This window comes from Mandrillus leucophaeus, unplaced genomic scaffold (assembly GCF_000951045.1).
Source record: "Mandrillus leucophaeus isolate KB7577 unplaced genomic scaffold, Mleu.le_1.0 Scaffold1716, whole genome shotgun sequence".
NCBI lineage: Eukaryota > Metazoa > Chordata > Mammalia > Primates > Cercopithecidae > Mandrillus > Mandrillus leucophaeus.
Genome location: NW_012101717.1, coordinates 386,286 through 407,103, shown reverse-complemented (window position 1 = coordinate 407,103; position 20,818 = coordinate 386,286). Strand labels below are relative to the sequence as shown.

Genomic DNA, 20,818 nt, shown 5'->3' with positions numbered 1-20,818 from the left:
GCAAGAATGTAGCTGGATAAGCAAAGAATGTCGAAATGTTAAGAGTCGATAAAACTTAGTGGTGGCTACATGGGTGTTATATTGGAACCTATACTTGTTTGTGTATTTGAGATTCTTCATAGTAAGTAATTTAAAAATAAATTACCAAACAAGTTCTGTGAATTATTTGTATGTGTGTATGTATGTATTTTTTTTTTAATTTAAAATTTCTTGCCAACAAAAATTTATGACATTCTTTCTAAAAAATCTAATATTCTCTGGATCTTACTTAAGGGAAAATCTTATAAAACAACCTTTTAATATGGATGTGGTCCTGTAATTAAAAAAAAAAAACAAAAAACCTAATGTTATGTTCCTATCTGTTAATAAGTTCACATGGCTAAGTATTGTGGAGAACCTGAAAATTAAATTATCTTTATATACTCTTTCTAATGTTACCATTCTGAGAGCTACATGGGATTGTTTTACAAATGTTGTTATGTTGAAACTTAAGTATAAAATCAATATAAACTTTTTTTGTTTAAATTCAAAGAAATGCTCAATGATGAAATAATTAGACAAGTATAATAGCGCTCTGTGACCTATTGTAACTATTATTATTTTTGCTTTAAGTAACCTTACATTATGAGATATATTTTATTACTTTATTTTCTCAATGAGAATCTTATCTGGGATTTGACCAAATGTTTTGCATTTTCATTGACACATTCTTCACCTCTCCCTCAACTGATACTTTTTAGTTTCTGAACACTTGGAATAGATTTTTACAGAAGTTGTATAATATCTTAATTTTTAAATATATTAAAATTGTATAAGATATTTTGCCATGTAAGTTTGAATAGTTTTCTCCTTAATTGATAAAAGAAAAATTAGAAATTTGAATATTTTGCATTTTTTGCTTTTCACAGTTTTTCAAGGCAGACATGTTTTAAAAAGTATTTCACGGTGCCATGATTATGTAGCAGTCTTTGGATTTCTTTAGTGGTGAGACCGTTTTCATTGCACAGGATAGATGGGCTTAAATGGCAGGAACATGACTAGAAAGTGCATGTTATATATATTTCAGTCAGCATGTTGCTACTGACAGGTGCTCAATGGTTGTTGGTATCCTTGTCAGCAAAGAGAATCCTTTGACATTAAAGTCACCAGCTCAATCCTGATTTGGGGCGACTCTATTGGCAGTTCCATCAGGCTGCAGCTGATCAGTGAATGTCAGAGCTGCAGCTGTTCTTCAGGAGTGTCACCAGCCTACTGTGGGTTTTTTGTCTTTTTGTTTCTGTTTGTGGAGGGAGGAGTGGTTTAGCTTGTCTTGGTGTTCAATCTTAGCCAGACTTTCAAATTGCTTACCTTTGGGAAATGAACTGAGAGGTCATAGGGAATATAGGTATCTTTAGGGCATCCAAAACCATATACAAAGTGACGACTTAAATGGAGACTAGTAATGATTACCTTGACTCCAAGCCAATCAATGGTGGAGCCTCTGGGGACTCATTAAATGGCATTTGTGGACTCTGTAACCTAGCTTTTGAGCTGCATTTCAGGAAAAGCAGTGACAGCCTTTAATGTCTAATTGACCTCTTCTCTTTGTTTCACTTTCATTCACTTTCCATATTTGCCTCTGATGTGGTCCCTAATGGCAGCAAACAGCACTGCTCAGCATTTTGAACTTCTGTTCAGAGCTTCAGCACCTCAGTTTGGGCAGTTGTGTCATGGTAAGTGTTTGAGAATTCTTTATACTTCTCAGTTACTTGTTCTCTTTTTCTTCCTATGGATGAAATATATCCTGACTCACCCTGCCCCATACACACCCACAGGTTTTCAGATTTATGGTTCTCTTCTTTGTCCCTTGCTTTCAAAAGTATGTCTTTGAAACACTGATGTTATTTGTCCAGGAGAGCAAAGAAAGAAGTATAGTGTGGTGGAATATAGTATAGTTCTGCCTCAAACCAGATGTTGTCTCCGACAGCTAATCACCTCTCTAGGTTTCTTCACACACTAAGATGTTAGTCATACCCAAATGCCAATAGTTTAGTAAGTTTTTCGCTAAGCTTATTTTCGCTTTTAAATCCTGAGATAATTTTCTTGAAATTTTAATGATAATAGATAGGTTTATTTTATCTGTTTGTTTTTGTGTTTGTTTTACTGTCCTTATTGGTCAAAACAGAAAGATTTGACCAAAACAGAAAGATTGGAACTCTTTTTTTGTGTGTGGAAATTTTACTGGTCTGTGAAATCTAAAGCTTAGGGACTGTTGGACTAGATAAACTTTAAAGTCCTTCCAGATTTAAAATATGATTTTATGTGACCTTGAAAGAGCTCATGGGAAGAGTTAAATCTTTTAATCTAAACACATAATTACATAGCTTTTAAATAATACTGAGATGTAAAGGACAATAGAAATCTTATGTGGAGAAGGTGTGCATGTGCGTGTGTGTGTGTGCACACATGCCGTAAGTGAATCTTTCAGTGTAACTGACTGGAAGAATTCATTCCTCCTCATTTGTCCTCTGTTTCCTAAAACAATGTAGGTTTAGGAGATCCCCAGACCATTCCAGTTTTGCCTTGCATTCACTTAGTAGGAAGACTTGAATAAGCAAAATGATTGCAAGATTCTAGAAAACTGGTATGCTAGGCTTAGAGTCAGTAGACAGTGTCCCTGACCTAAAATAAGTCCCATTTGAACACCTCTTAGAGCTCAGCCTGGCTTCAGAAATGCCCTAGGATTTGGCAGTGTAGACTAAATAGGCCTCTTATGATGACATATTTATCTCCGTGTCCCCATGGTCTTTAAAATTCTGTGGTTAGGTTTTATTAAACCCCAAGTATGGGCACAGGTCGTCTCAGTCTCTAGAAACAGTCTTGGGAGCCCACTAGATTTTCCTCACTTCTGGTCAAATTCTTTCCATAGTAAGCCATTTGATAGGCTTCTGTGGGTCTCTTTAGTGACTCTTGATGGGCCCGGTGACATTTGATGGCCTTTTCTGTCACAACAAACCAGCCAGTTACTGCCACTTGGATCTTCCTTATTGCTAGCCTGCCCTCTTTAGATGGGTAAGGACCATTTAACTTTGCTTAGACGTACCGTATTCTGCTTGTTATTTACCTCCCCTTAAACTGGAGCAACATTCCTTAGAAAATCAAGCCTCTGACCATAGATGCTTTACTGTTGGAATTATATATATGCATATGGTTGGAATTATATTATTTTAAGTTAGCATTTTCCAGAGTTGACATGTGGAAAATTAGCTCTAAAGGATAATCAGTTTTAAAGGCTGTGTATTTGGGAGTGGAGTGGAGATTCCTAATGAAATTACGAAGCCAGGTATGGTTGCTCACACATATAGTTCCAACTACTCTGGAGGCTGATGTGGGAGGATTGCTTGAGCCCAGGTGTTCGAGGCTGCAGTGAGCTATGGTTATACTACTGCACTCCAGCCTGGTCTTAGAGTTTTACAGTGGTTTGTCCTACAACCAAGAAACTGTTTACTTTTGCTAAAACCAGTGTTTTCAAACCTTGCCTGACTACTGAACTCATTTTTCTATATTACATTTTATTGTTGACTGTCAATATAATAGCAATTTTTAGATTTGTGATATTTATGAAGCAACTGTTCACAGTATACACACATAGAGCACTGTGTTGACTTTGCCATGGTGATTGTGGTGTATTATATACCTTTGCTGAGTATTCACCTCATGGCATACTTTCTCTGTAGTGAGTTTAATGTAGATACTAAATTAGTTGTGTCACTTTTTTTCTGAAACTAATCTTTGTACCACAAGTGCCAGTTAGATTTGCAGTGACAAGAACTTCTGAGGAGTAGTGTCTCACCTGTAATAAACCTGAATATTCTAGTCAATGCCGTAAACATTTTTTTAGGACTCCTTAGAAATACTTATTTTTTCTCTTGATTGAGAAAGAGACAAAATGTATCTATTTCTTTTTACTTTTAAAAAATGACTTTAAAAAGTTTAAATTTCACTATTATATAGTGCTGATTGAAGTGATTTAAAGTTGCCTAAATTAAGGAATCGTAAGACCTGCCTGGTATTTTCTTAAGTTTCCTGCTAATTATGTGATCCTAGTCAGGTCCCTTAAATTCTTGCTGATGGTTCCTCTGTGGCATTTGCCCTGTTTTTAAAATTAGGTAATGAATAAGAAAATAAATATGTCTAATATTTTTTGGGGAAAAGGAGTCCTGCATAATATCTAAAATTTAGAAGGAATTATAGTTAATAAAGGAGGGATAGGTTGCCTTTGTTCCAGTAAAAAGTATTTAGTTTCATTTTTATTTTCCTAGCCCTGAATTTGGCATGAGTAGTGCTATGAAAATTTCACAACAACAACAAAAAACTCTTGAGGGAATTTCTCACTGTATTCTCTGCTGGTAGAGAATTTGTTCAAATGCTGCTGAGATTGGCCAGGCACAGATTGGGCACAATCAGAATCATGGGTTTCAGAAAGTTTTTTAATTTTTTGTTTTCTAAATAAGCTAATTGGCTGTCCTGATTATCAAACCCACAGTTTTGTATTGTTCAGGTATACTCGATGAAGGAAATCCCAAACTTGTTTTCGTGGACTTCAGCATGATTCCACCATACATACACTGACATCCACAACCTTAGAAATCATTACCCCTATATCTAATCTGTCAGCCTTTGGTTCCACCTCAAAAATACAGCCCCAAATCTATCAGATTTCTACAATTCCACCATTGCTACCTTAATCCAAGCCCGTGTCATCTGTCCTTTACACTGTTGCAGGCCTCCTCAATTAGCTTCCTCCTCTGTCCCTCCCCGCCATCGGCCCATCCTCCAGACAGAAGCCAGAGGTGGTTTTGCATCGGTTTTTATGTCAATAATAATATGTCACTCCTTTGCTTAGAACCCTCCATTGACTTCCTTAGTACTTGAAAGAAAAATCTAACTCCTTCATGGTCTAAATGGCCTGGCCACTGCGTGACTCTGCCCTTGGGCCATATGGATCTCATTTTTGTTCCTCGAATGCATCAACCTCATTCCTGGAGATTTCAGCAATTACCACCTCTTCTGTCAACCCCTTACACTCTGATCACTCTCACATCACTGTTTTATTATTTTCCCACCATATGTCACTCTTTGAATGTATTTTTTCCTTACTTAATTAGTCTGTGTGTCTTTCCCAAAAATGTGGACGATATTCTCCTTTTTTCAGTTTACTGCTGGTCCTAGCATCTGGAGTGGTGCATAAATGTTTGTTGAAAATACAATTAAACAAAAGAACAAAAGGAAATAATCAGTGTAATTGTTTACTATTTTGTTTCCTTTTGATTTCTTGTGATAATTTTAATATCTGATTTTAACAAAATCAAATGAACCTCTTAAAATAACCTATTTAAAGGAACATTATTAAAGCATATAAAGCCCAAGAACTGAAATGTTTAATCCTTGATTAGTAGAGTCTTATCCTGTAATCATGAGGTAAGCACTGGACACCTCCAATAACTGACTGTTGATTAACATATGTAATCTACATTATTTTCATGTTGTATGTGCAGTCCCCAAATGCCTCATTTAACCCAAAACTAGTATCCTTATTAGTATTATCAGCATTTCCACATAGTGTTTTAGAGCCTACAAGATGCACATCAGGGAGTTCTGATATACCTGCCAAAGTATATTAGCCATATATAACATGGAAGAAAGTAGGTGCTGTCAATGAGTAGCAGCAGCAAGGTTGAAATGGTGGGCATAAAAGAAGAACACATAATCCTTTAATTCTTCATGAGAAACCAAAGACTTCAGACTGCTTTGGGATTTAATTCATTAACGTCTTCTGTCTGGAGTTCTCTTAAATGGATTTTTAAATAAATGAGTACTCCTGGCTGTTTTATGAAACGGTGGCAGATCCGCGAGATGAGTGGGCAGATCTGTATTAACAAGGATGTGGATTTGTTTAAATGGGAGCAAAGCAATAGGTTGTAATTAAGAATCTGACTTACTCTTAACAGTTTGCATGTCTGAGCATAACATGTAAAAGATTGGAATTTGATTTCCAGATTGAAGACTATGATGTGATAGCTAGCATGATAGGAGCCAAGTGTAAAAAACTCCGGACCCTGGATCTATGGAGATGTAAGAATATTACTGAGAATGGAATAGCAGAACTGGCTTCTGGGTGTCCACTTCTGGAGGAACTTGACCTCGGCTGGTGCCCAACTCTGCAGAGCAGCACCGGGTGCTTCACCAGACTGGCACGCCAGCTCCCACACTTGCAAAAACTCTTTCTTACAGCTAACAGATCTGTATGTGACACAGACATTGAAGAATTGGCATGTAATTGTACCAGGTTACAGCAGCTGGACATACTAGGTAAGGATGCAATGTATGAATTTGTTTTAAATGTCTGTTTCCTTGACATAAAAGCCAATCTCAGACTTTTTGTAAGCAGAAAGAAAATTTTTGGATTCAATAAAAATTTTGTACTGATAAGACTGCTTGGTTTGATAGGAAATGCAAGATAGATCAGTTAATATAGGGAATAATTATATATGTACTTTAATAAAATAGTGAGGACAGTAACAGAGTTTTATAGTTGAAACTGTCAAAAACTCTAACCATTAATTCTTGGTCTACTTGGAAGAGTGAGAATTTACATGAGCTGTGCTCTCTGTTTTTATTAACGAGAGAAAAGAAATTGATTCGTTTGTATAATGAATTCAAGCTAGTTTTTTTTTAAAGTTTCTTAATTAAAATTCTTGATTAAGGAATATTATGAAATCTTTATCCCTGATAATTCTAGTGTTTAGGAATAGTTCTACCCCATGCAGATCTATTGAAAATCTTTTCCAACTGTGGGATTTTTTGTATCCTTACTGCGTTCATCAGAAAGGAACCCTATATAATTTTGTTACTTCTTACTTTTAGCCAGGGGTGCTAGCAGTGTCACAGTAGTTATCATTGTGCACACAATTGATACTTTGTGAAGTCACATCGCACTTGCACATTTTACATCAAATGCATGATGAAAACCATTTTGAACTGGGGAGACAGAAATAGGAAAGTCTGGAGGAGCTGATTTGAAGGGGTAGGAGGTAGGAATGAAGATAGTGTGTAGGATATTGGCAAGATTCAGGTCCTAGATGCTAAAATGGCTGGAAAATTCAACTTTTACTTTTCTTAACAAAATCATTTCAATATGAAGTTATGTTTGAAAAAATGATTTTAATTTGTAAAGGGTTATTTCAGGTTCATTACAAACAATAAATCATGAATGGATTAATTGTTAGCACTTTATATAAATGTTATATTTAAGGTGTTCTTTTGTTTTGTTTTGTTTTCCTTAAATAGGAACAAGAATGGTAAGTCCGGCATCCTTAAGAAAACTCCTGGAATCTTGTAAAGATCTTTCTTTACTTGATGTGTCCTTCTGTTCGCAGATTGATAACAGAGCTGTGCTAGAACTGAATGCAAGCTTTCCAAAAGTGTTCATTAAAAAGAGCTTTACTCAGTGACTTAATATATGTTCTGTAATAAAATTAATGTGCTTTGGTGGGGTTTATTTTGGGATTGGTTTTGGGTTTTGGTTTTAGTTGTTTTAATGGTAAGAATTAAGATATTTGTAGATTTTGAAGAAAAATATGAAATGGACTGTCCATTAAATCAAGTAAAAATGTGCACAAATGTTTTCATAAAATATTACAAGCACTTCTCTTCAGGAATATGTGAGTGGATGATATTTTTACCTTATGTTAATCAGTGATATGCTGTAGTCAATAATATGATTGATAAAAGAATAACATGGTAACATGCTAACTTATTTTCAAAGGAACACTAAGCAATAAAGTATCATGGTATTTATGCAAAAAAAAAGTAATTTTTTACACCTCCATGTAAAGATGTCTTATTAAGCCTGTGACCTGGCAAGTGTTTTGTTCAGTATGTACAAAATGGCCAGAGCTAGTTGGAGAAAGAGACATGCTTTTCCAGCTGTTTGGTTATTTCTTTGAATTAATTGTTCAACTGGAAAATTTGTAGTTTTTCTAGCCAAGTGTGGTGGCACACACTTGTAGTCCTAGTGGCACAGGAGGTGGAGGCAGGAGGATTACTTGAGATGGGATTTTGAGACTCTAGTGTACTTACGACTACACCTGTGAACAGCCACTGCACTCCAACCTGAGCAATGTAGCAAGTCCCTTTCTCTTAAAGAAAATCGTAGTGTTTCCACTTTTCTTCTGATATTTTTGTCTATTTCACTACTGGATAATGCCCATATAAAAATTTTGGTATAATCAAGAATAAGAGGTAAACTACTAAATAAAAAAGCTTTCCAACTGCTATAAGCAGATGCCTTAACATTTTGCAAAAGGTAAAGTTTTGAGGTTTCTGAATATATGTGGATTTTCTTTATATATTAAAAACATAAATGTGGATATATATATATAATTATACAAATTATACAAAAACATACATTGTTTTGTTAAAAAATTAATTCTGCTACTGAGAAAGTAGAAAATATTTTGTGGCACGAAAGGCACAGCTGTTTTGAACAGAAAACTAATATTAACTGTAGTATAACGAAATTCATTGTCCTACTCAGTGCAAAACGGTTATATTCCAGCATCCGCACACCCTAGCGTGATCCTGTAGAACTGTGGTAATACTGTAGCCACTAAAATAGCTGCTAATGTGGCTATTTTATTAATTTTAATTGAATTCAAGTAGGACTTCACTGTTTCAGTTGCACTGGCTACATGTCAAGTGTTCAGTAGTCATATGAGGATAATGCTTCCTTTGTGCCTGGCCCTGTTTCTTGTGCTTTGCATTTACTAATTCAATTCTCACAACAACCCTGTAAGATAAATGCCATTACTAACCCCCATTTACAGATGAGGAAACTGAGGCAAAAAAAGATTGAAGAATTTACTCATGATCCTAAAGCTGCTAGTGGCAGAGCCAACATATAAACCCAGGCCATCTGGCTTCTGAGGCATTGCATTCAACCTGTGCTTTTAAATGTTCAGGGTAGCTTCTGGCTCTAGGGCAGAGGTCAGGAAACTTTTTCTATAAAGGGCCAGATAGTAAATGTTTTAGGCTTTGTGGGCTAAGAGGTAAAACTGAGATTGTTATGTAGGTACTTAAATAACTGGAGAGAAATAACATTTGCACAAAAATTTTATTGACAAAATTCAAAACAATAATTGAGAACTATCTTTTTGTAATATGGGTTTACCAATGAAAATAATTTATTTAGGGGAAGGATCAAAGTTAATGTTTCGTGTCATTAAAGTTGATTATAAGTACTTACTTGCTAATGCTGATCTGTAATAAGATTTTACGTATCTTCTGAAAATTCGTTGCAGATAGGTATTGTTAAATAATCCATGAGAATATGATTTTTGTTGAGCATATTCATCACTTCAAAGGTAACTTCTTTGGATATTTTCCTTTTAGCATGTTATTATATTGCAGCTTAATCACTTCCAATTGAAGATTAGGTAGGAGCTTCTCAACTGCACTGGGTTAAATCGATTTTGAAAAATGGAAATTTCCTTTGCACTTGCAAACTCCAAACTCCAAATGGGAAGTATAGTGTGAGCTACAAATTTGTGTGAGAATGGAGATCCCACTTTGTTGTCTTACCTTTTGATAGCACAGGAAATGTGTAAAGCAGCTTGTTGTTACTTGTAATTCAAATAGTGTTGTCATCAAAATGACTTTTGTTGACATGTTTCACATGTAAACACTTGTTTTGCCTTGTAATTTTGGCTTGAATTCATTTCAAAATTTTATTAAGTCTTGAGCAAAAGCTAAATTCCAAAGCCATTCAGTGTTCCATAATAGTGGTTGAGGACATGTCTTCTTTTTCAGAAAAATGTCAATATCAACCCTGCACGTAAAAGCTCATAATAGAACTAACACTATTATGCCAGTGTGGTTGGGCAAATTGGAACATTCATCTTCTGTATCTGACAAAAGATAACTGAACCATTGGTGTTTAATCTGTCAGAAACTATGAGAGCAAATGAAGTTCACCATTGATACTGGTAGTTCAATAATACAAAGTTGAGTCAAATATATCCCACAGAGTACCTGCTGATGAATAATACAGTAAATAACCATAGATTTTAAATACCTTCTTACCTTTTCACTGGCTTAAAAAATTTGACAAACTTAAATCTTTTTGCTTCACACATTTTAGCACCACCAGTTGTAACACATCTTAGCAGATTCTACTTCAGGTTGCATGAAATTTGTGTTTTCTTCTTAGAAAATATTCATGCTTGTAATTGTTCCACACAGATAATTTATAGAGACTAATTTCAGTCACTTCAACATTGGCATTGACTTATCAAATAAGCAATAACTAGGCAGTATCAGTAACATCTGTTGACTCATCAAGAGCCAAGGAAAACCACTCAGGGTCATTTGCCTTTTTTATTGACTGTTGATGTTGTTCCCAGTGTTCTCAATTCTTAAAGCATCCATTCTTGCCAAAAGGCTAATTTAATAGTCTTAAGCAAGTTTACTTTGGGCACGTTCCTTCAGCTGATGGAATCAAACACAATTTAGTCATCGTTAGTAAAATGTTTTCCTTGCTTGGTTAACAACTGAATCACTTTGGCTGCGACTTTATCTTCATTATTGATTTTTTTTTTTTTTTTTTCCTGAGACTGAATCTTGTTCTGTTGCCCAGGCTGGAGTGCAGTGGCACGATCTCAGCTCGCTGCAACCTCCACCCTGCAGGTTCAAGTGATTCTCCTGCCTCAGCCTCCCGAGTAGCTGAGATTACAGGCACAAGCCACCACGCCTAGCTAATTTTTGTGTTTTTAGTAGAGATGGGGTTTTACCATGTTGTCCAGGCTGGTCTTGAGCTCCTGACCTCAAGTGATCCACCCACCTCAGCCTCCCAAAGTGCTTGGATTATAGGCATGAACCACCGCCCCTGACTGCACTATATAGTATTCTTTAAGAACAGCTCTAATGGCATTGCATATTAAACATCATACTCTGACGTCTCATCTGATTTTTAAAAATCCATATACTAATGTGCCTTAAAAATGTCACTTCAAGTCTACTCTTCTTTTTTTCTCTTGTTTTGATGTTATGGGTAAGCACTAGTAATAAATTTAAAAATATTGTGGTATGACAATATATGTAGCACTCAAAATGTTGGTAACTGCATTACTGCAGTTTTTAGTGTGCCAAGGAGCAGTGCAAAATGATGACAGCACCACATAAGCCTCTTTTGCACTTATTCAACTCTGCCATTCTATTGTGAAAGCAATCATAGACAATACCTAAACGAATGAGTGTGGCCATGTTCCGATAAAATTTCATGAGCACTGAAAGTTGAATTTTACATAATTCCTTGTGTTACAAAATATTACTCTGTTAGCCATTAGATTTTTTTCAGCCATTAGAAAATGTAAAACTATTCTTATGAGCTGGCTGGATTTGGCCTGTGGACCAAATCTGTGACCCCTATTCCAGAGTATTTTCGAGTCAGTTAATCCATGCTTGCCAGTTCCAAATTTTATAAACCACATTCAAACCTGTTAATCCGCTGTTACCTTTCTCATTTTGCCGTTTAGGTTTTAAAATGAAGAGCAGTGTTTTGTTAGAAAAAACAAAGTGTTTACCATAACAAGAAAGATATGTAGACAAGAAAGATATTTATGTAGACTCTCTGTTCATTAAATTTTGAAGCCAGATGACGCATTGTTAGTTTTGACAACTGACTTAAATTTTTGTATAATTATTTATCTTTGCATTTTGCTCAGGTAAATTATCTTCCGAGAGTCTAAAAATAAAGATATCCCTGATCCTGTTTAAAAACATAAATAATCCTCTCAATGTAAATTGTTTTGAAATAAGATCTTAAAAGTACAAAATGTAGACAATATTCAGGTGCTTAATTTTGAGCCAATATGTAGAAAAGAAAAACTAATTTCTCTGTGGCAGTATTTTTATTTTTTGGCATTTCCCAGGAATTAACTGAAGACTAAAAACTCATATGTGCAAGTGTAATGACACTAACCAAAGAGTCAGTAAAAATTACACTTGGCTACCATGTATATATGTATATATGTATGTATGTGTGTGTGTGTATTACATATGTGAGACAGGGTCTCTATTGCCCCAGGCTGGAGTGCAGTGGCATGATCTCAGCTTACTGCAGCCTCAATCTCCCAGGCTGAAGCGATCCTCCCACCTCGGCCTCCCGAGTACCTGGGACTACAGACACCACCACACCTGGCTAATTTTTAAATTTTTTATAGAGACACAGTCTTGCCATGTTGCCTGTGTTGGTCTTGAACTCCTGAGCTCAAGTAATTCTCCCACCTTGGCCTCCTGTAGTGCTGGAATTACAGGCATAAGCCACTGTGTCCGGCCCCATGTATGTTAATAGTGAATGTTTGGCTTTTCATTTGTTTCTTTCAGCTAGTAAAGGATATCTGTTACAGACACATCAAAAATTTCACTTTCAAAGTCATTGTTGACACATCAGTGCTGCATCTACTTTTCTCCCTTTAGCTCATTTGATATTGATACTTCCGAGAAACTTTATAACTACCCTAAAAATCTTGTCAGTGACCATTAACTGCCAATCATCACCTCATTTCCTTTTAGAGACTAATTTCAGTCACTTCAACATTGGCATTGACTTATCAAATAAGCAATAACTAGGCTACTACTAGAAGCCTAGGCTGTGAGTATAAAACCATAGCTGTTAGAGTGATTTTTTGGCAATAGCTCACATTCTGTTAAGAGTCATTTGCTTTAATCAAAGATCATGATTTTATTTTTTATAAGTAGGGATGGGGCCAAGATTACTCCTCTGGCACAGCAGTAAGTGTACTCAAGGTCTGTGCCTGTAAGCTTGAGTATTTGGCTTAAATTTTGTACATATAAATACTGTTAAAGGTATATTTGACTACATTTTGAAAGGAAAAAGGTAGTCCTGCTAAAATTGACATTTAGGGATATTTTAATCTATGTATTTGGTAAAGTAATTAGTGAAGTATTAGTTATAAAATTTTTAAGGAAAACGTTTAAAAGCACAGTAGTCATATCAGATAGAATAGAATATACCAAAGATAAAACAAGTCTCTGTTACAAATGAAGTTGTCTGTACAGACAACTGAGATATTTTAATTTTATTTACATAAAAATGCTGTTCAATATCTAATGATTTCTGTTGTTTGTATTCTGTACTTTAGAGTAGTAAAATAAGTTTGAGTATCTCTTTAGTTCACTTTCAAAATTGATCATTTCAGGACACCGCTGAACATAACGGAAGGTTTGGGAAAATAGGTTTGTGTCACAGCCCCTATGAAATTATCAGCCTAGATGAGGAGCCATCGCCTGTGTACAGAATTCTTAACAATCCATCCACATGCTGTGAAATGACATCAATTTGGGTGCATTTTAAACCCTGAGATTACAGGAGTCTGCAACTACATTCTAAACTGAGTTCACACTGTTACTTATTTCTACCTTCTCAATCATTCCTCCAAATTAAGATTTACTTACTTAAAAGTTTGATTTGCTACTTAAACGAAAATTTGATACAGCGTTTTCCTCCTTTTACTCCCAGAGCATCATGTATTGGCCTTTTGTAGAAACCAATCCCTTCATTACTATAATTCTTCTGTTGTTCCACAGTTCTTAGCCCCAAACTACTTTTGGTGAGCTAGGATGGAATGAATGACACTGTTTAGTCAATATATATTGACAACAAAAATACATTGATAGCTTTGAGCTAGGCACAGATTGAGGTAAGGGTGCTGGGTATAGAAAAGGCATACAAACAACCACAGTACAATTTCCCAAAATGGTTATGTATCAAGACATTTAGGTTTCTTTACTGCTGAACTTCAGGGACTTTAAAAGACTAATGGACAGACACTGTGAAGGTGAGTTAAGATTTGTACTGTTTGCCAGACTTCTGTGAATACCTATCAACTTCTCTTAGAAATTAGTTTTTCAGAGCACAGTTTGGAAAATGCCACTAACAGCATTGTAGGATGTATTATGAAAAGTATTCACTAAGGTCACTTTTAACCTTCTCATTAAAGATTATGCATTGTAATTTTGTTTCTTTTAAAAGTATTTTTTATTTATTAAGAAGAATCCTTGGAAGTTACTAATATTTTGGTGATGTGATTTTAAAAATATTTTTGAGCGTGATTACTTTTTATTTTGACCCATAATTTCTAAGTCCATTTTTTATTAATGTATTATAGTTTTAGAACATTCATTTACTTCTAGTATCATAAAATTCTGTGAAATACAACTCGTAGTCTAGTAATTGGGAATACCTTAAGGGCCTGCTGTTCCAGTTGATGATTTTAATTTGAATATTTGTATGTAGGATTTAACTGTCAAGTGCTTTAATTAATATTTACATTTGTGCTGGTCCATAAACTATTTTAACCATCCATTATATAGTAATAGAAAAAAGTAGAAATTTTAGATTAACTTCTGATAAGTGACTATTTTAAAAATGTTTATGTAACTTTTGTAAAAAAGTATAGTAAAAATTCACTGCTAGCATCTGTTTTGCTGAAGTCTGAGAATGAAGGAAAAGGGGTAGTTTATCATGAGAATCATTTCTTTACAAATAAATAATTTAAATGTGAACCCTATTATATGTATAGTCATACATATGTATACATACATGTATATATACACACCTACATATACTTATTTCAGCTTCTCCAGTAAATATATGCTAATTTTGTTAAACTTTTTTTTTTAAGTGGGAAGTTATATTTCTGCAACGCTTTCTATAGCATATTTATAAATCGCTGCTAAGATTACAACAACCAAGGCAAGAGAATTGTTAATACTAACATAAATTCTGACACACCATTCTTCTTACTTGATATGTTTTTTGCTGACAGATACCCCAAATAGAGTCAATATTGTTGAAGCCCTAGTAACTTCATTTGAAAGTCATAAAAATAACTCCATCCAGTAAAATCTAAAATAAATGTTCTTAAGTCCTAATAATCAGAAATATTTGTCAAATTGAAAGAATTTACAAGATGTGTCCCTATTATATGTTATCTTCACTGTCAGCAGGGTATGTCTGGACATGTGCACAGAAAAGAGAAACACGTAGATTGAGGACTGTTCTGCCTTTGTCTTTCCAAGTGCCTTCCGCTTTATGATCTATATACACTCCTTGCAAAATCAAGAGTCTTTTTCATTTCCTGCTCTAGGTGCATCCATTTTACCAGGGCCTGGAGTATGAATGGAGGGTGCTCCTGGAGCATCATCAGGCCACGTTCCTCGGTGCCTTCAGCCCTTATAAACCTGTGTAGCAAGCCACTAGCTTCAGTTCTCCATAACCTTAAGTCTCCCCTCATAAACATCTGGGCGATTAAAAAAATATTTTAAACATTAAAATACCAAGTGTCAAAGAAGGGGAATTTCTTAAGCCTAGTGGTACACTGTTAAGTGGTTAGCTACCAACTCTTGGGAGAAAAAAAAGCTCCAATTTGTAGTGCTTCCCAATTTTTGTCATGTAATACTCCCATCTGGCTGATTTCAAGCTATCAATGTGAAGTCACTTAATGCTGAGGTGGAATGAGACACACATACTTTGCTCTTTTGAGATGCTATGAACTGGCTCCAGGTCCCCTCTGCCAGATAAAGTTATTAAACATTGATCCCATAATTTCTGAAAAATAGTCATAATAAGCTATAGCATTACGTGTAGTTAAATGATCCTTCAAAATCTATGAAATTCCTATTTGCCATCAAATACATTACAAGAATAAAATTAAAAGAAATGTTCTAAACAATAATAATCTAGGAAAATTAAGCATATAAAAGCTTTGAAAAATTTTATAAGCAAATTATTTTGCTGATGTAAATCTGACATAAATCATATAAATTGATAAGAGCATTGTGTGTTTATGGGATTATAATTTTTTTAAAGAGTTTCCCTGTATTTCCATGGCTTTGAAAATTATATCCCCAGATAAATTGTGGCATTTCCTTTGTGCATGTTGGTGCAATTTTACATTATGAAATTGTCGTGTAGATTCATTACACCTATTTTTCAAACAGAAATGACCATAATTCAGATATGAACCTATCATATACCAAGCTCTTAAACCGTATAAAAACATTCTGTCACTAATGTATTTGCAGGAACATTAATAAGATATTTACCCATTTTGTAACAAAGATTCTTGGTCAGAAAACCTCAGAATTTTTACTTTTGATAATCTGTCTGTTTCAGGTACCAGACTTGATCCAGATTTGGGAGCTTGTATGTATTACCTTTTATTAGAGTACAATGGGTAACAGACTACCTCCACTGTTTCAGTAGCTTTCAACAACATGTATTTTTCATTGTGTGGCTTGTTGGCTGCTGTGGGTTAATTGCTGTGGCTGCACTTCAGGATGTGATTCAGGTTCAGGTTTACTCTATTCAGGCCCCAGGCTGAAAGAGAAGGCCCTACCTGGGATATGCCCTTCTAGTGGCAGAGGGCATTAAAGCAAGAGAACTGGCAGCATTGTGAAATGCACTGAAAAGTTCATCAAGTCTGTTTGCATTGTGTTGACCAAGCAAGTCATGTGGCTAAACCCAGTCATTGGTCAGCAAAGCTGCTCTTCCTATAGGGAATCATTGTAAGTTACATCCAAAGGTTTTGGGAACAAATAATTCTGAATAATAATACCCGAGGTACTACAATGTACTACAGATATTTCAGCTCTTTAAGTAGCCAAAATATCTCAATATAAAACAAAATAAGATCTTAATTTTTTAAAAAGAAGTATAATATTGAATACACTGGTTTAGGTTCAGAATTTTTAGAAAGATCCTCACTCTTTTTAAGATTTTACCCAAATAATCACCTAATTCTATGGGAAATAAAAAATAGGATAAACTAATAGAAATATTTCCGAAACAAGAGTCGTGAGGAATCCATAATCAACTGTGCTACCTTTTGACTATTTAACTTTGAGTCTCAACTTCCTCATCTGTAAACTAAGCAAGTTGTTCCAAAAGGTTCCTAAGGTCGTTCTCAGTGTAAAGGTCTCATTCTAATGCTTTTTTATTGTCACCTAATTAACAAAGCATATCCTGCAATTTTTATTATAGTTTAACTCAGTTTTTCTTAGAAGTATGGCAGAGCAGTAAAACTTTAATTTTCTTTTATTTGTATCCCTCTATTCAAAAATGGATTTGAGATAAAGTAATAGGATATGATCTTCCTTGTTTTTACTTAGTATTCAAGTAGCGGAACCTAGCTTTAAAATAGTCAAGTCACTAAAATTCTCTTGCTTTACCATGAGAGTCACTGATTTAAACATGTATATGTAAGAATCATCTGGAAGCTTGTTTAAAATGTAAATTTCGAGTCCACAAACCCCTGGAGATTCTGATACTACAAAGCCAGAAAACTACATTTTTAACAAGTACCCCAGGTTTCCGAAGTAACCTAAGCAGTACAAAACCTATAAATTATTTTGGTGATAATAGGGAAAAAAAAACCTTTCACATGTTGGGATACTACATACTTAGTATAATAATTTAAAATTAATTATTAATACCATGTGTCTCATTATTTGGTGTTTGTATTTTATCTTTATGAATTAATTTTTGTCACTACATTTAGTGTATTGGACTATACACTAGTCCAATGCTATAAATTGTCACTGTAAGTGATGGTATTATTTTCATATATAAATTTTAGAAATGTAGAAACCAAAATACCTTAATGTTCCTTTGAAATGAAAGTGCTTTGATTAGTATTAGCATTCCCCAGAAACATACAGGGTAGGTCAATCTCAAAATGAAATACTATGAAAGGAGAACTACTGTTGAATTAGTGCATCCAATCTCTTTGCTTCTTCCTTGTTTCCTTACAATCTAGTCCTCCTTTTAAAACATAGTCAGATAATGTCATTTCTGTGCCTAAAACCCTTCAGAATAAAAACCAAAGCCCTTTATCTTTGCTACCTTTGAAACCTTATGTCCCCAGCTCCTTCCCCTACTCCCATCCCCACCCCCAGCTCTCTGCACCCTGCTCCTTGCTGAAATGCTCCACTTAAAGTGCTCTTCCCTATGTATCTTCAGCCCTCCAGGTCTCACTTTCTTCAGGTCTCTGCTCAAATATTGCCTATGCACAGAGGCCTTTATTGACCACCCAAACTAAAACAGCATATTCCCCTCTCCTCATGAATCATTAGCCCTTATAACTTGCTATAGTTTTATTTATAGCACTTTTGACTATTTGACATGTATTCATTTGTATCCACTCCTCTATAATTTTAAGTTCTTCAAGCACAAGTACTTTGTCTTGGCACTGCTATATTGCTAGGACTTAGAATAGTATCTGGCACATAGTAGGTGCTCAGTAAATAATTGTTTGACAAATACTGGTGATTACCCACAGCTTGGCCTGTCTCCAGTATAAGGCAAGGCTATTAAAATCCAAGTTTTATAAAGTAGGCAATGTTTTTAAAGGCAGTTTTATTTTCTCTTAATTTCCCATCTATTTGAAAGTCATTTTAATTTAAAATACTTTCAGAATTATCATCCCTTTTGCAAACTCTGTTCTTCCCATCTTGTCTGTTTTTCAGATATATGAGATAATTTATTTTGAATTATGGCAATTGAAAGTTGATGTTTAATTTCAACAGGATTTAATTACTTAATTGAAATATGAAACTCCAACTGTGAATTCAATGTTGGGGAAAGCACCAGATTTACCTTCCCATAAGCACTTGACTTTCATGGGATACATATATGGGAAAGGTGTATGAATGGCTAATAACATTCAGAATTTCCTCTGAAAACTAGAAATCTTCTTGATTAAAAACTGACTAAAAGAATAATTTGGCCAGGTGCAGTGGCTCATGCCTGTAATCCCAGCACTTTGGGAGCCTGACGGGGGCAGATCGCTTGAGCCCAGGAGTTTAAGACCTGGCTGGGCAACATGGTGAAACCCTGTCTGTACAGAAAAATACAAAAATTAACTGGGCATGATGGCACACACCTGTGATCCCAGCTATTTGGGAGGCTGAGATGGGAGGATGGCTTGAGCCAGGAGGCAGAACTTGCAGTGAGATCACACCACTGCATTCAAGCCTGGGTGACAGAGCGAGACCCTGTCTCAAAAAAAAAAAAAAAAAAAAAAAAAAATCTGGTGCATGCGCTCTAACACAATATACGCACTGGTAGAGGTTATTATGCCATAAAGATATTCCTGTCTGTAACAAAACCAAGGTTCTTTAGACCAGAGGTTCAAAGGACTTTGAAAATTGAAGGGAAAAAAGTAGCTGTTGTATTAAATATTTTTAGTAAAATAAGATTGAACCACATTAAAACTGTCCACTTTTTAGGACATTTCTCCCTCTATGGCCCAGACTTTTCTGTTTATTACTTTACACCTGCTCTAGTGCTTGGAAATGCCCATGTGTCTGTACACTGTCAAGTGACCTACAGATCTGCTTGGGCTCAAGTAACACCTGTCTTAAGAACTTAAGCTCAGCACCAAACAGTTGAGTAGTGGACCCAGCAGTTTCTCCAAATGATATACAGCTTTAGAGTCCAATGAGGCCCGGCTATGGAATCTCCTATGTTTAGCACACAGAAAAGTCAGTTCCCTGAAAATATGATAGTTCTTGTGTCATTTTATTACCAGTAGACATACCCTAAATTATCCGTAAGATTCCAGCTTTTATGCAATCATACCTAGTGGCAGGTTCATTACATTGGACCGCTTCCATCATAGAAGGGGCAGCATTTTCTTCTTTCTGGGATAAACACTTCAGATATGGATTTGCCTTCCCTGCACACAGTGCTTCTGCCAAAACTACCATCTGTGGACTTATGAAATGCCTTATCTGCCATCATAGTATTCCATAAAGCATTACTTCTGATCAAACAAGGATCATGAAATTCAATGGTCTTACCATGTTCTGCACCATCCTGAAGCAGCTGGCTTGATAGAGTGGTGGAATGGCCTTTTGAAGGTCAGTTACAGTGCCAGCTAGGTGACAATACTTTGCAGGACTGGAGCAAGGTTCTCTGGGAAGCTGGGTATGTTCTGAATCAGTGTCAATATATGGTCCCATCTCTCCCATAGCTAGGATACACAGGTCCAGGAATCAAGGGGGGGAAATGGAAGTAGCACTGCTCACTTTTACTTCTAGTGACCCATTAGCAAAATTTTTGCTTTCTATGACCTTATACTCTGCTGGCCTGGAGGTCTTATTTTTAAAAGGAGGACAGCTTCTACCAGGAGGAACAACAATTATTCCGTTGAATTGGAAATCAAAACTGCCACCTGGCCCCTTGAGGTTCCTTATGCCTTTGAGTCAACAGACAAAAAAGGTAGTTATGATGTTGGCTGGGGTGATTGATCCTGATTACCAAGGGGCAACTGGAATGCTAAGGGAAGGAAGGAAGCATATGTCTGGAAGATCCCTTAGGGCTGGCTCTTAATATTACCATGCTCTGTGATTACGGTCAATGGAAACACAAAACAACCCAATCTAGCGATACTACTAATATCCCAGACTCTTCAGGAATAAAGATTTGGGCCACCCAAGCAGGTTAAGAACTATAACCAGCTGAGATGCTTGCTGAAGGCAATGGGAATGGGTAGTGGAATAAGGTAGTTATGAATTCTAGCTATGACCACATGACCAGTTACAGAAATGAGAACTAACTGTCATGTGTATTTCCTCATACTGTTTTGAATATGTGTGTGTGTAGCAAACATCTGTGTTTTCTTTCCCCTGTTATCTCCTTATCATGTAACATAAGATGTATTGACTTTATATCATAGTATTTAAGTAGTGTTAA

At 35.5% G+C, this 20,818-nt stretch overlaps 1 protein-coding gene and 1 long non-coding RNA gene across 2 annotated transcripts in view; both read left to right on the top strand.

Moving 5' to 3' along the window:
• LOC105537381 (F-box/LRR-repeat protein 4) overlaps nucleotides 1-7,851 on the top strand; it is a gene marked incomplete at its 5' end in the record, with an annotated part of 31,920 nt that extends 24,069 nt beyond the window's left edge. The window contains 3 exons of the mRNA XM_011976952.1: nucleotides 1,641-1,712; nucleotides 6,039-6,351; nucleotides 7,330-7,851. Of these exons, the coding sequence (XP_011832342.1) occupies nucleotides 1,641-1,712; nucleotides 6,039-6,351; nucleotides 7,330-7,493 (549 nt within the window). The remainder of the gene's footprint in view (nucleotides 1-1,640; nucleotides 1,713-6,038; nucleotides 6,352-7,329) is intronic.
• Nucleotides 7,852-11,093: 3,242 nt separating this feature from the next.
• Nucleotides 11,094-13,228, top strand: LOC105537379. The gene is made up of 2 exons (XR_001005703.1): nucleotides 11,094-12,624; nucleotides 12,660-13,228. It is a non-coding gene; the product is annotated as an uncharacterized LOC105537379 (long non-coding RNA).
• Nucleotides 13,229-20,818: the final 7,590 nt, after the last annotated feature.